We start from the raw sequence: 12,502 nt of genomic DNA, 5'->3' as shown, positions 1-12,502 counted from the left end.
AACTTACTTTATACTATTATTCATGTATGTCTACATTTTTCCATCATTATGTTGAATTTTTATAATATATCTAGGACTACAAATAACAATTAGGTTGATAATCTGTCAATTTTTTTTTATAAATATGTAAAATATTAAATATATAATAATAATATTTATGATACATTATTTTTTAATATTTAAATATCTATAATATAAGCAGTAGAGCAGTTTATATAGTAATCACTCATAACGTATAGCATTTATATGTGTGTGTGTATATATATATATATATATTATATGTATATATACAGTATATATATTGTTGAAATAACTAGAAATAATATTAATCATAAATAAGTTTAAAAAAGAAAAGAAAAACAAAAGCACAAACCTACTGTAACTGTTGTTGATTATTTTTATTATCAGTTTTATTGATTTCCTAGTTGTTGTAGTCATAAATATATTGCCATTATATCAGCCAAAAAATAGGTATTAAAAAACAAATCGGCCGAGCACCAGTTTTGAGTGAAAACTCTCTAAGAAACTCAAAGATAGCAGCTACAACTTATTGAACTTTCGCACTCTCTTTCATACTCAGCATACTTAATCCATCTAAATCTTTATCTGTCTCTTTATTCACTGTTTTTTTTGTGAGTGACGAAGCGAAGCAAAGCTCTATTTTAACGAGTTGGATAATTGTCCCTTCAACACTTACATTCGCATTTATATTCCTCTCACTCAACATTTCTTCTGGATCATTCCCTTTTTTCCTCAATCTACAGCATATCCATTCACAGGCACTTCACTTCTCATTCCAGCGCCGCTGTTAGGTGGTATATGCACATTCATCTTCATATTTATATCCCGTCACGTTCCTGCAGCGGTGCAGAGGGCGATAATTAGATGCGGCGTTATGGTAATGAGATCGGTGTGCGTCAAACACCAAGTTAAATTAATTAGAGGGGAATTTACATTCATGTTCATACAGTATATGCCACTCTGTGGTGGCAAGAGTCGATTAACCGTGAAGTTTATGCAGCGTCACACAATGCAGCACAGAGAAGGAATGCTAAAAAGATGTTTGCACAGAACGAGTTTTAATCCCTGAATAACCTAATTAGAGAGTTAATGATTATCGGCATAATGCCAAATATCATGAAGTGGCGTTTAAAGGCTTTATTATTCACTCTAGGACAATATTAGTGCAGTGTAAGTGAAACAGGGAAATGGTGCTGTTCAGCTGTTTTTCTTATTTAAGATCACTGAGCATTTCTATTTCTAAAACAATTTATTCATTTATTTATTTAATGGCAATTCGAAAAATCCCATGTTTTAGCTATAGGCATGAATCTTATTTCTTTACTTATCTCATTACACCTGGCAGAAAATAAAGTGAAATGCAATTGTGAAAATAAACACTCATAATAAATAAATAAATAAAAATACATTGAAAATGAACTAAATAAAAGAGTAAAAACATGCTTTTTGTGCCTGTCATCAACTTCCTGGATCATCCTAGCACCCACCACCGATGTTGTCTTTTGAAAATGTAAATATCTTGCATGTTTACTCTAACCATCCTTCTTTCGTTCTCTCGCCTTCAGAGACGGAGTTTCCAAAAGTAGAAGCAGAGAACTCTTCATTTGATGAGGAAAGCAGTGACGCTTTCTCACCAGAACAGATACTCTGTCAGGACTCTCCCCTTGTCCACGCACACTTACCTTCTCCACCTGAGATACCAGCCAATGAAACAACACCAAAACAGGTGCCGTATCATAATTTGCTTATATAAAGTTATACCTCAGAGTAATGGAAGTATACTTTGGGTTATTGCAGCGTCGACGTGAAGCATTTTAGCTCATTTAAGACTGTGCTTTATGAGGATACTTGTCCAAAACAGACATTTTGACAATGTTGTGTGGTTTTTTTTTGTATGTTCAAGCTCAATAAGGTGCAAAATGAGAACTCAAACCGGTGCTGGCACACTGTTTGAGAACTGCTTCACAGACAGTGCACCAGTACCGAATTTACGCGCTTGAATGTTTTAAAAGTACTTGAATGAATGGATAGGATAGGCCTACATGCGAACCATCCTTGGCCGGCCGCTCTCTCTCACTTCACGAAGCTGGCAATCCAGAAAGCGGGATCATGCACTGTAACGCTAGCCAAAGCATGTCAGGAAAAAAAACGGATGCTACATTAATTGTTAAACATTTTTAATGCGTTATTAAGAAAGAAAATATTAATCTTACATTAAAATGTATTTACAGGCCTAATATATATATATATATATATATATATATATATATATATATATATATATATATATATATATATATATATATATATATATATATATATATATAATATAATAAAATATAATAAAAATGAAATATAAATATGAGATGTTGCATTGGCAAATTGTTGAAATAAAATGAGTTTGAAGTTTATTAAGTTGAAATACTAAAATACTTAAAGTGAAATAAAATGAAAGCTAATTAGAAATATCTTAAAATAATAAATGACAAAAGCACATTACAAAATTTTAAAACAAACTACAATTGGAATGAAATCTGAAAATAAAGGTTAATTCACAGTATTATTATATGTAAGGAATAATTGTCAACTCGAATCGTTAATTCAATAATTCAACGGCCCGGAGTCACTTATTCCGCTTATACTGCTGTTACCACACCTCAAGACTTTTGTCAGGTTTTTGTCCTTAAAACACTTTTGTGTGTGGGACTAGTTTCTTACACATCTAATCCCAAGTCTCTGTTGCTAAATAACGTCATTTTAGAGCTAGTAACAGAGGCTTGAGCCACTGATAGCAGACTAATGCTTATATTAATGCAGTTATGACCTGAGTTTGTCTCTCAACAGTGTTCGTCTCTATTGTAAGTTTATCTAGTCCAAGAACAACGCCGTTATTACCTCGACGACATGTCTGTGCGAGTGTGTGTGTGTCCGTGCTGTATGTGTGTGTTTGAGTGAGAGAGAGCTTGAGAAATATGTGCTTTCCGTACACAATAAAACATAATTTTGTGGCAAAAAACATAGAAATAATTTTTGTTTATCCCATTGTTTACTTTATCTATTTGCTTGGTCAGTGGCATTGTTCTTTTGCTGTTCTAGTCTGTAAAGACCTTTTGAAATAATTGAAATCATGTGGCGAAGTGATATGGAACTGTAATGCGGTCAAGACCTGCCTGGAACTACTTTAGCCCTGTGTTTCCCAGAAAATAATTGCACACCGTTCATCAATCAATCAGACTCAAGCATTCAACAGCCCCATAGTATAATATAATATAAATAATACAAAAATAACAATGCAAACAATATGTGATAAAGGGATTAGTGGTATGTAAAAGTATGGCAAACGTATATACGTTCCCATATGATCACCAATAGCATGTATACTTCTAGCGCATAGTATTGACTGTCTCAAACACATAAAAAGGTAGTCTCAATTTGTTTTCCATTAAACCTGTGCAAATCTTGGCAGTTTCAGTAAATCCCCTCTGGTTTATAAATAATAATCTATCATCATCAGAATATCACACACACACTTGGAAGTCTTCGTGTAGCTCCTCATGCTCAGTCAGCTCTCTAGAGCTCTGAATTATTTGCACCGCTCACCATCTTCCTTCAGCTCGTTAAACATCCACTCAGACACTTTCGCACACACTTATTCTAACAAGCATGCGTGTAAGCGCACTTGATCATCTGCACGCATTAATGTTTTGGTCCTGTAGTCACATTTACACACACATGCCCGCACTCTCTGAATAGTCACGCAGTCGTGATGGAGTTGCTTAAGTTCATGTGCTCCTCCTGTTTCTCTTAGGTCCCGCCCCCTCCTCCTCCACCTCCTCTGCCAAACGCAGCTGGCCCCGCCCCTCAGCAGAAACTAGCCAATGGAGCAACAGGCCACAAGCAAGCTCCTGCACTACAAAAGGTGACGGTTCCTCATTTAACCCAGGACAGCTGTAATTACAATTTAAAGTCTTGCACATGTGCACATGGAGAATATTTTGGACACTATTAAGTAGCAATTAACTATAATAATTACAAATATATATATATATATATATATATATATATCCAAAACTTATCCAGTTATTATGAAAGACTGGGAACGTCTTTATCATCAAAATGTCATTGGTCAAAATGTGACCTTCCCTACTAGTTTAAAGATTATTATCCCTTTGACTTTGAATAACTAACATGTTAATGCTTAATCATAATCTCTTTCTGTCTTCTTTAGGCTGGTAAAGTGAGTAGTGAGCGCGCTGCTCAGCGCTCTAAGAAGGTGAGAGACAACAAACCCAAAGTAAGGAAGCTGAAATATCACCAGTACGTTCCTCCGGACCAGAAACCTGAGCGTGAGCCTCCGCCTCTGCTCGACTCCTCCTACGCCAAACTCCTCTATCAACAGCAGCTCTTCCTTCAGCTACAGATCATCAACCAACAGCAGCAAAACTACAACTACCACACCATCTTACCTGCTCCGCCCAAGTAAGATAACCCACATACACATTTGTATGTTGATTATATATATTGAACTATGCATGTTTTACAAAAAACATTTACAAAAAATCTTGTAAAAAGATAAATATATTGTTTTAAAGGATAAAGAAACATTGTATATATAATATATATATATATATATTATTTAAAAATATATATAAAATATAGTATATATAATATATATATATAAAGAAATATTGAATATATATATATATATATGCTTCCAAACTTTTACAATAAGGTTTATTAGTTAAAATTATTTAACTACATTAGTTAGCATAAACTAATAATGAACTGCACTTATACAGCATTTATTAATCTTTGTTAATGTTAATTTCAACATTTACTAATATTTTATAAAAAATCTTGTTAACATTAGTTAATACACTGTGAACTAACATTTAACACAGATTAATAAATACAGTTTATTGCTCATGGTTAGTTCATGTTAGTTATTACATTAACTAATGAACTTTATTGTAAAGTGTTACCATTTTTTTCAAATATTTTTTGAAAGAACTCCTGACTTTATTTGATTAAAATAAAAGTAAAAACTGTAATATTGTGGAATATTATTATAATTTAAAAATTCAATTTCACAATATCTAATTTATTGTTTTATTCCTTTTGATGTCAAAGCATTTTCAGCAGCCATTACTCATGTCTTCTGTCACATGATCTTTCAGAAATCCTTCTAATATTATATCACAAGATTCGTTGATGAATAGAAAGCACAGCATTTATTTGAAAATAGAAACATTTTCACTTTTGATCAATTTAATGCTTCGTTGCTGTATAAAAGTATGAGCATCTTCAAAAAATGTATAAAAATGTACTGACCCAAACTTTTGAACAGTAGTGTATATGTTACTGTTATTATATTGTTTTTACACTTTATTTAGGCCTCCTGCTGATCAGCAGCTTGCCTCAGCCAATGGCCCGTCATCATCCAGGAATGACACGCAACCTCAATCAACATCCACTAATCTGACAGGCCAAAATCAACAGAACACTGCGAATGGAGGCGGGATTAAAATAGGTCCTCTGCCTCCCAACCTGGATGAGCTAAAGGTTGAATCACATGCTTAATTACACTACTCATTACTGACTGGCTATCCAAACTATCCAAACTGCATTAAATCAAATGAACTCCTGTCACATCCTGTCGTTCTCTTCATTTCCTGCAGGTGGCAGAGCTGAAGCAGGAGTTAAAACTGCGGGGCTTAACTGTCTCGGGCACCAAAAATGACCTTATTGAACGGCTGAAGAATTTTCAAGAGCAGCACGGTGGCACCAGTGCACCAACATCTTCTAAAGCCAACACACACTCAACAGCTGCCCCTGTAGCGGGAGGAGACTCTTCCCTCTACCAGTTAAGAGACAGGAGCATGGTGGTTGCTTCCTTCCCATTCGTTGCCACTGCTGAAAGGGGCGGAGCTCAGGTGACAGCACCACAGATAATGCAGTTTGGCAGCACTAGCTCCTCCCCTCCGGTTTCCCCCGCCCACTCAGAGCGCTCATCGACTGGACTGAGCCCAGATGAAACGAGCTGTAATGGCGATGCTTTTGGGGAAATGGTAAATGTTTTCTTCTATGCTTTCTTACCACTAGCATTCAGACTAATGAAAACGGGTAACTTCTGGATTAGCGATAGTGAAACGTGTGTACAAAGTGGCATTTACAGAAAACCTTACACTGTGTCTGCAATGGAAGGGACAAATGAAGCATTGCACCACAACGGCTAGAGGCTGTCTAGTGTCAAAACTGCATGACACTTCCGAATGTTCACTCACCACAAACCAATCAGATGTGAGCTTGAGGCTAGACTTCAGCAACAGAAAAATGAAAATAAAATCCTACTTTATTTGTAATGAAAATATGTTGGTTATATAATTGATGGTAATAATATAACTAATATTTTTGTTAATAATAATTTCGATTATTTCAGAATAATAATTTGGCTAGACTTCAGCAACGGTAAAATGAAAATAAAGTCCCACTTTTTTTTTTTTCATCTATTGGTTATGTAATGGATAATATTATAATCAATTTTTATAAATAGTCATTTAAATAATTTATTTTATTTAATAAAATAAGTAGGCTAGATAGCAATAGTAAACATGAAAGTAAAATCCCACTTTATATTTTAATGAAAATCTGTTGGTCTAATAACAAGTAATTATTTCAAAATAATAATTTGGCTAGACCTCAGCAACAGTCAAAAGAAAGTAAAAGCCTACTCTATTTTTAATGAAATATATCTGATATAATAATTTATATCATAATAATTAATTGTACTAATAAAAATTTTAATAATTTGTTTCAAATTAATTATAATAAAATAATATAATTTAGTAATTATTTATATCTGTGAATCATATGATTATAAAATTCATTGCTATGAATTGTATTTGTTAATAGTTCTATTTATTCATTAATTTATTTGCTTAAAAAATAAAATTCCATCTACATTAGAATGACAGAAACATCACACTGGCTTGTAATGATTATAAAATATTTTAAGTGCCCCTACTTTGCTTTTTTGAATGTTGCTTTTCATGCAGCGTATAATATAGCTGTTTGTAAAACTGAAATGTCCGAAAAAATTTAAAGATCAAAGTGCACGACAAATAAAGTTATTGTCTTTAAAAGGATGAGGTCTGACCAATCAGAGCGGAGTAGACAAATCACAACAGACTGGGCAACAGATCTGACCAATCAGAGCAGAGTAGGATCGCAGAAAGGAAAGGGGTTTAGAGTGACTGAATCTTCAAACGAACCTCTTTATGTATATTATGAGAAAAATAAAATTCATGATAAATGAAATTTATAGCAATCAATTATTTATTTCTTGCACGCATAATAACATTATAATTATTTAATAGTTTTTTAGTAGCTCTGCTGCGAGTCAGAAATCACACAGTGTGCTCATCAACTAATTGCACCAATATGTCAGCCGCTTCCAGCATAGACTTCTCTGTTGATTGTACTTTTGTCTCAGTAGACACTGTATTCCTCAAGTATGGAATTATTACATTTATACAATTATATACTGTAAGTGTGTGAGTATTCTGAATTGTTGTAATTAGTACTATTATGAATAAAGAGCTCATAATATTTATGTATGTCCCGTTTAGGTGACCTCTCCTCTTACCCAGCTGTCCCTGCAGCCTTCTTCCCCTCTCCCCACAGCGGTCTGCATTAAAGAGGAGCCCGGCAGCCGGACGTCTCCTTCCTCCTGCTGCCTGCGGTCCCAGTCTGCTGCGCCCCCTGTAGACAAGGACCAGATGCTGCAGGAGAAAGACCGGCGCATTCAGGAACTCACACGCATGCTTCTGCAGAAGCAGCAGCTGGTCGAATCGTTGCGCTCGCAGCTGGAGGGCAAACAGGTGGACGTGTCGGTCCGACTCAGAAAGGAACTTTCTGGTGTCACTATGGAGGCGGTCAGGGCCACCATAAAGCAAGAAGTCATAGAGGTGGTGGAGGAGAGTGAGATGGTAACCGAGCCACAGGTGTTCCCGCAGGCGGAGCAGCAAAGGACGCTGGAGCAGGACCGGCAGCAGCAGCTGCTCATAATGCAACAGAATCAGCGTAACCTGCAGCAACAAGCACATCAGAGGAAGAGGAAAACACAAAAACAACAGCACAACCAACAAAAACAAGTCAGTACAGCGTTTCTACGTCTTTTTCCGACTCACCCTGCGTTTGTGGCACTGCAGCAGTTAGATGCTTAACTTCTATTGTAATGGAAAATGGTGGAGCATCTCATGTTTTTAACTATCCTTCTGTATTTTCCATTTTTCCAGCAGTTGCCTCAAGCACTTACCAACCAGCAGTCAAGTCCTGTTTCTTCATTCCCAGTGGACGGACTTAACCCGAACTCCACCCCCGCGATAGTGACCGACAGTAATGGCAACCAGTTCCTGCTAACACTGTCAAATCAAAACACAGAGGCACCAGCCAGAGGCCACCGCCCCCAGGGCAAAGTAACCAATCAGATCAAACTTCAGGTAATACTCATGGAGTTGAGCCTCAATGCTTAAAAGTTGTCAGTCTATACATTTATTATGTAATCATTGAGGTTTATGTCATTTTCAGAGACTACAGTCTACATCCACAACATTTCCCAACCAATCTGTGACTGAATTGCCTAACAATAACACTCAATCTGAACAGCCCATACAAACTGTCATTTTGAAACAGCCAATCAAAAAGGTTTGTTCAAAAACACTTTTTTATTCATTGTACAATTTGGAATGAAGTACTACTGAATACTGCACACTATATACATTGTTTTTTTTTTTTAAATAGTATGTGAAATAATTACATGATCACATGATTTTGTGTAAAAATGTTAACTTTTGTCAGTCTGATCAACGAAATGAACAAACGATAAGTCACAGATTATATTACTTCTTGTTCAATCAGCACATGCCAGGTCAAGTCACAATGCGCATTGCATTGTGGGACACAGAATACTGTGCATTGTGCTCTGATTATACTGCATGCTTTCACACATGTTAATAGGGGAATTATATGCATCTAGAAAATATGCATACTACACACAGTATACTTGTTACATACTCATGAGTAGTGTGCTAGTATGCTATTCTGAATATAGCCTTCCTTCTTTAAGCTGTCAGTGTAATTGAGAGTCTATGATAGCTAATAGGGACTTTCGCAGAAAATGACCATCTTTCCTTCATATAAATTAATGATATGTATAAAGCAGCATCACTTATTCTTGACAAGTCATTGAACACAATTATGAGGCTTTTAAACTCGCTTATTAAAATGTTAATGACTAATCACTGTCACTGGTGTTCAAATGAGGGCTGCAGGCATGGGCTATTAGCCCATTAACACTGGGACTAATTGAGATGCATGTTTTTACTTTGACAGGCACTAAAGCCAGACCTAAACGTGACGACCAATTACAAAACATCAAGCTTTACATCTATCTCTGCACCATACAAGCTCCAACCGTTCTTCTCTCCAGTGGAGTCCATGAACGACATGGAGCCCGTCCCCTCATCTCCCAACAACAACAACAACAATGTAAGTGTTTTGTTAGTGTACGTACTAAAGATCTGTTCCGAAACCTTGTTTGATGCCCATCTATAGATGCCTTTTACATTGTGGTGCCCTCTTATATACACGTCGTTTTAACCAAATTCGAATGTAGCATTGCATGTACAATATGAAAAAGTATGTGAACCCTTTGGGTTTCACTGGATTTATGCATTAAATCAGATCTTCATTTTAGTCACAATAATTGACAAAGCCCTACTGTTCAAAAGTGTGCGTTCAGTTAAAATGTGATTTCCTAGTCTAACGTCTTCACAAGAAGGTAACTGGAGTCATGAATCCGCTATCCTGGAGTCCAATCCAAAAAAAGAATAATAGTTTTTGAGTTTGCTCTTTAAAAGAAGCATTGCCTCATGTAAAGCATGCCTTGAGCAAAAGAGATCTCAGAACACCTAAGATTAAGAATGGTTGACTGTGTAAAGCTGGAAAGAGTTTCAAAAAGGGATTTTGGAGCAGAGCTTATGTTTGTGTCTGTACTCTATGTGAAGACTGTCTTGGGGCCAGCAAGACTCTTTTCTACAAGTAAATAACAAAATCTGTGTCATACGAGGCAGGAATTCTAATAGGAACTTCAGTTGAAATCCAGTTGTGTCTAGACTGCTATAAGGCACAGATTCTGTTAGTGGAGTACAGATTTATAGGTCTGTGATATAAATAGAGCTCAGCTTGTTTGTGGCAACATCTTTAGACCTTTATTGCAACATGCATGGTAACTATTTTGGTAGTGTGGCATCATTTTCCTCACCAACTCTACTTAATCTTACTCTAAAAGCACTTTTAACCACATTAAGTATCATTTTGTATTACCTAACTCTCTTTTGTACCTCTATCTCTTCCCACCACACTGTCATTTCACCACCCTCATGTCGTTCCGAACATGTATGCTTGAATTGTTTTATGTGGAGCATTTTTTTCAATGGTGAACATGCGTGTCTGTCAATCTACAAAAACAACAAATAAGCACCACAAATGTGGTTCAAATGACTACTACAGTCGTATAGACTATTACAAGTAAAGCTATCGTATATTCCAAGAAGACAAGAAGTAAAATGGTCTACTCTTGTGCAAATGTCATGTTTTGTTTTTTATGGAGATGAACTTTGTGACAAATTTCTGTTAATGTTCCATGGAAAAATTAATTGTGGGTGAGTTAACAATGACAGAGCGAATCCTGTAATATGCATCCATGTCTGTCTGTCTGTCTGTCAGGAGAAGATGTGTTTGGACCAGCATGCTTTGCTCTCTCCCTCCACCTTGTGTTCACCCATAGCTCTTTGCCATCAGGTACTGTCTCGTACTCCATCTCTCTTCCATCTTCTGTCAAATTTCTGTTGTTCTTCTGTGAGTTTTCTGGCCGTTAATTTGTAAATCCATGATTTTTCATCACTTGATGCTGATTTAGAACAGTTTTCCCATTTAATTTGTTTACTGAATGATTTAATGGATTTCGGGGAGCAAATCCCAATTCTGATTACTGAACAAAATCCCGGTGGCTCTCCATGTTGGCATATTTAATGATGTCGGTGTTCTTGCAGGAAAATGGCTGCCATCAGCAGGTTGACGACCTGTTTGACATCCTAATTCAGCGTGGAGGTGATTTTGTTTTGAATAATTTATTGTCATCCAAAGTAATTTAGCTGATAAAAGTGTATAGTTGCTCACACTCATGCTTTGTTTCCTGCATCCTACAGAAATCTCCGAGAATTTCAAAGCCGCCCCTGATCCTGTTCTCGAAAGGCTTCGGCCAAACACGCCCCTTTTCTCGAGCTCCTTCCCTCTCTGTCTTTCCTCTCCCTCTGATCTGCCCTTCAAAACTTTACATTTAGAATCTCAACCTCCTTCCATTAAGGCTCACGGCATTTGTGGCACAGGAGGTGGGCGTCTTGAAGATTTCCTGGAAAGCACTACTGGCAAACCTTTGCTGGGATTGGAGCCAGGAGGACCGACAACGCTAATCGTAGACCTCCACAACCAAATGCTCAGCACACCGAGTATCCTAGACCACCCACGATCCCCAATGGATACGTGTGACATGAGCTTTTCCAATCACTCGGCTTCAGATTTGGTAGACTCCGTCCCCGATCCTATGGATTGGATGGAGCTCGGAATGGGCGGGGCTGAAGGGGAGGGGCCAGGGATGGTACATATGAATGGACACGACGCCTCTAGCTTATTTTCTGCAGACTTTCTGGACACTTCTGATCTGAATTGGTCCAGCTTATAGTGGATTGGCTTCCTTCGCACAGTACAGCAGCTTTTATTTTCGTTTCCACCAGTGACTTTTTCAGTTTGGATTCAACAAGTTTGGATTCTCATAATACTAATTTAACTTGGATCATGTTACATTTTGAAGGACTTTATCCCTCACCTCCCCTTGTACAAATGCTCACACCCCTCATAACACACGTATGTCACAGAGCAGTCAATCTGATATATTGTTTTTTTTTATCCAGAAGCACTTTTTTGAGCATTTTCTCCAAATGCTCAAAAATATGGGAATTGCTCTTTTAATAATATGATACTTAAAACTAAATGTTTTCTAAATTATGCATTTGCTCAAATGTTGTTTTAGTTACATACGTGTGCTTATGGAAGTAGGCAAACAGACAAGCAATATATACATGTTTTTGTCTCAATTGTAGTGCACACTTTGAATTTAAAGGGACAGTTCACCCAAAAATGAAAATTCCATTTACTAACCCTCAAGTTGTTCAAAACCTGTATGAGTTTCTTCTGTTGAACACAAAAGAAGATATTTTGAAGAGTGTTGGTAACCAGACAGTTGACGGTAGCCACAACAAAAATGTCAACTGTTTGATTAACAACATTCTTCAAAATATCTTCTTTTGTGTTCAACAGAAGAAATAAATTCATACAGATTTGGGACAACTTGAGGGTTAGT

At 36.5% G+C, this 12,502-nt stretch overlaps 1 protein-coding gene across 7 annotated transcripts in view; it reads left to right on the top strand.

The window, feature by feature from the left end:
• mrtfaa (myocardin related transcription factor Aa) overlaps positions 1-12,275 on the top strand; it is a gene marked incomplete at its 5' end in the record, with an annotated part of 34,200 nt that extends 21,925 nt beyond the window's left edge. For 4 of the 7 annotated variants that reach the window (XM_079606196.1, XM_079606190.1, XM_079606192.1 and 1 more), the window contains 12 exons: positions 1,587-1,747; positions 3,830-3,940; positions 4,250-4,500; positions 5,415-5,583; positions 5,700-6,089; positions 7,650-8,174; positions 8,319-8,522; positions 8,611-8,727; positions 9,415-9,570; positions 10,810-10,884; positions 11,136-11,193; positions 11,292-12,275. In XM_079606196.1, coding sequence (XP_079462322.1) covers positions 1,587-1,747; positions 3,830-3,940; positions 4,250-4,500; positions 5,415-5,583; positions 5,700-6,089; positions 7,650-8,174; positions 8,319-8,522; positions 8,611-8,727; positions 9,415-9,570; positions 10,810-10,884; positions 11,136-11,193; positions 11,292-11,824 — 2,750 coding nt within the window. In that variant the 3' untranslated portion in view covers positions 11,825-12,275. The remainder of the gene's footprint in view (positions 1-1,586; positions 1,748-3,829; positions 3,941-4,249; positions 4,501-5,414; positions 5,584-5,699; positions 6,090-7,649; positions 8,175-8,318; positions 8,523-8,610; positions 8,728-9,414; positions 9,571-10,809; positions 10,885-11,135; positions 11,194-11,291) is intronic. The other 3 variants (XM_079606191.1, XM_079606195.1, XM_079606193.1) reach the window with 3 other exon arrangements.
• Positions 12,276-12,502: the final 227 nt, after the last annotated feature.

This window comes from Phoxinus phoxinus (assembly GCF_949152265.1).
Source record: "Phoxinus phoxinus genome assembly, chromosome: 1".
In the NCBI taxonomy this organism is placed as follows: domain Eukaryota; kingdom Metazoa; phylum Chordata; class Actinopteri; order Cypriniformes; family Leuciscidae; genus Phoxinus; species Phoxinus phoxinus.
This window is presented reverse-complemented; position numbering and strand designations above follow the sequence as displayed.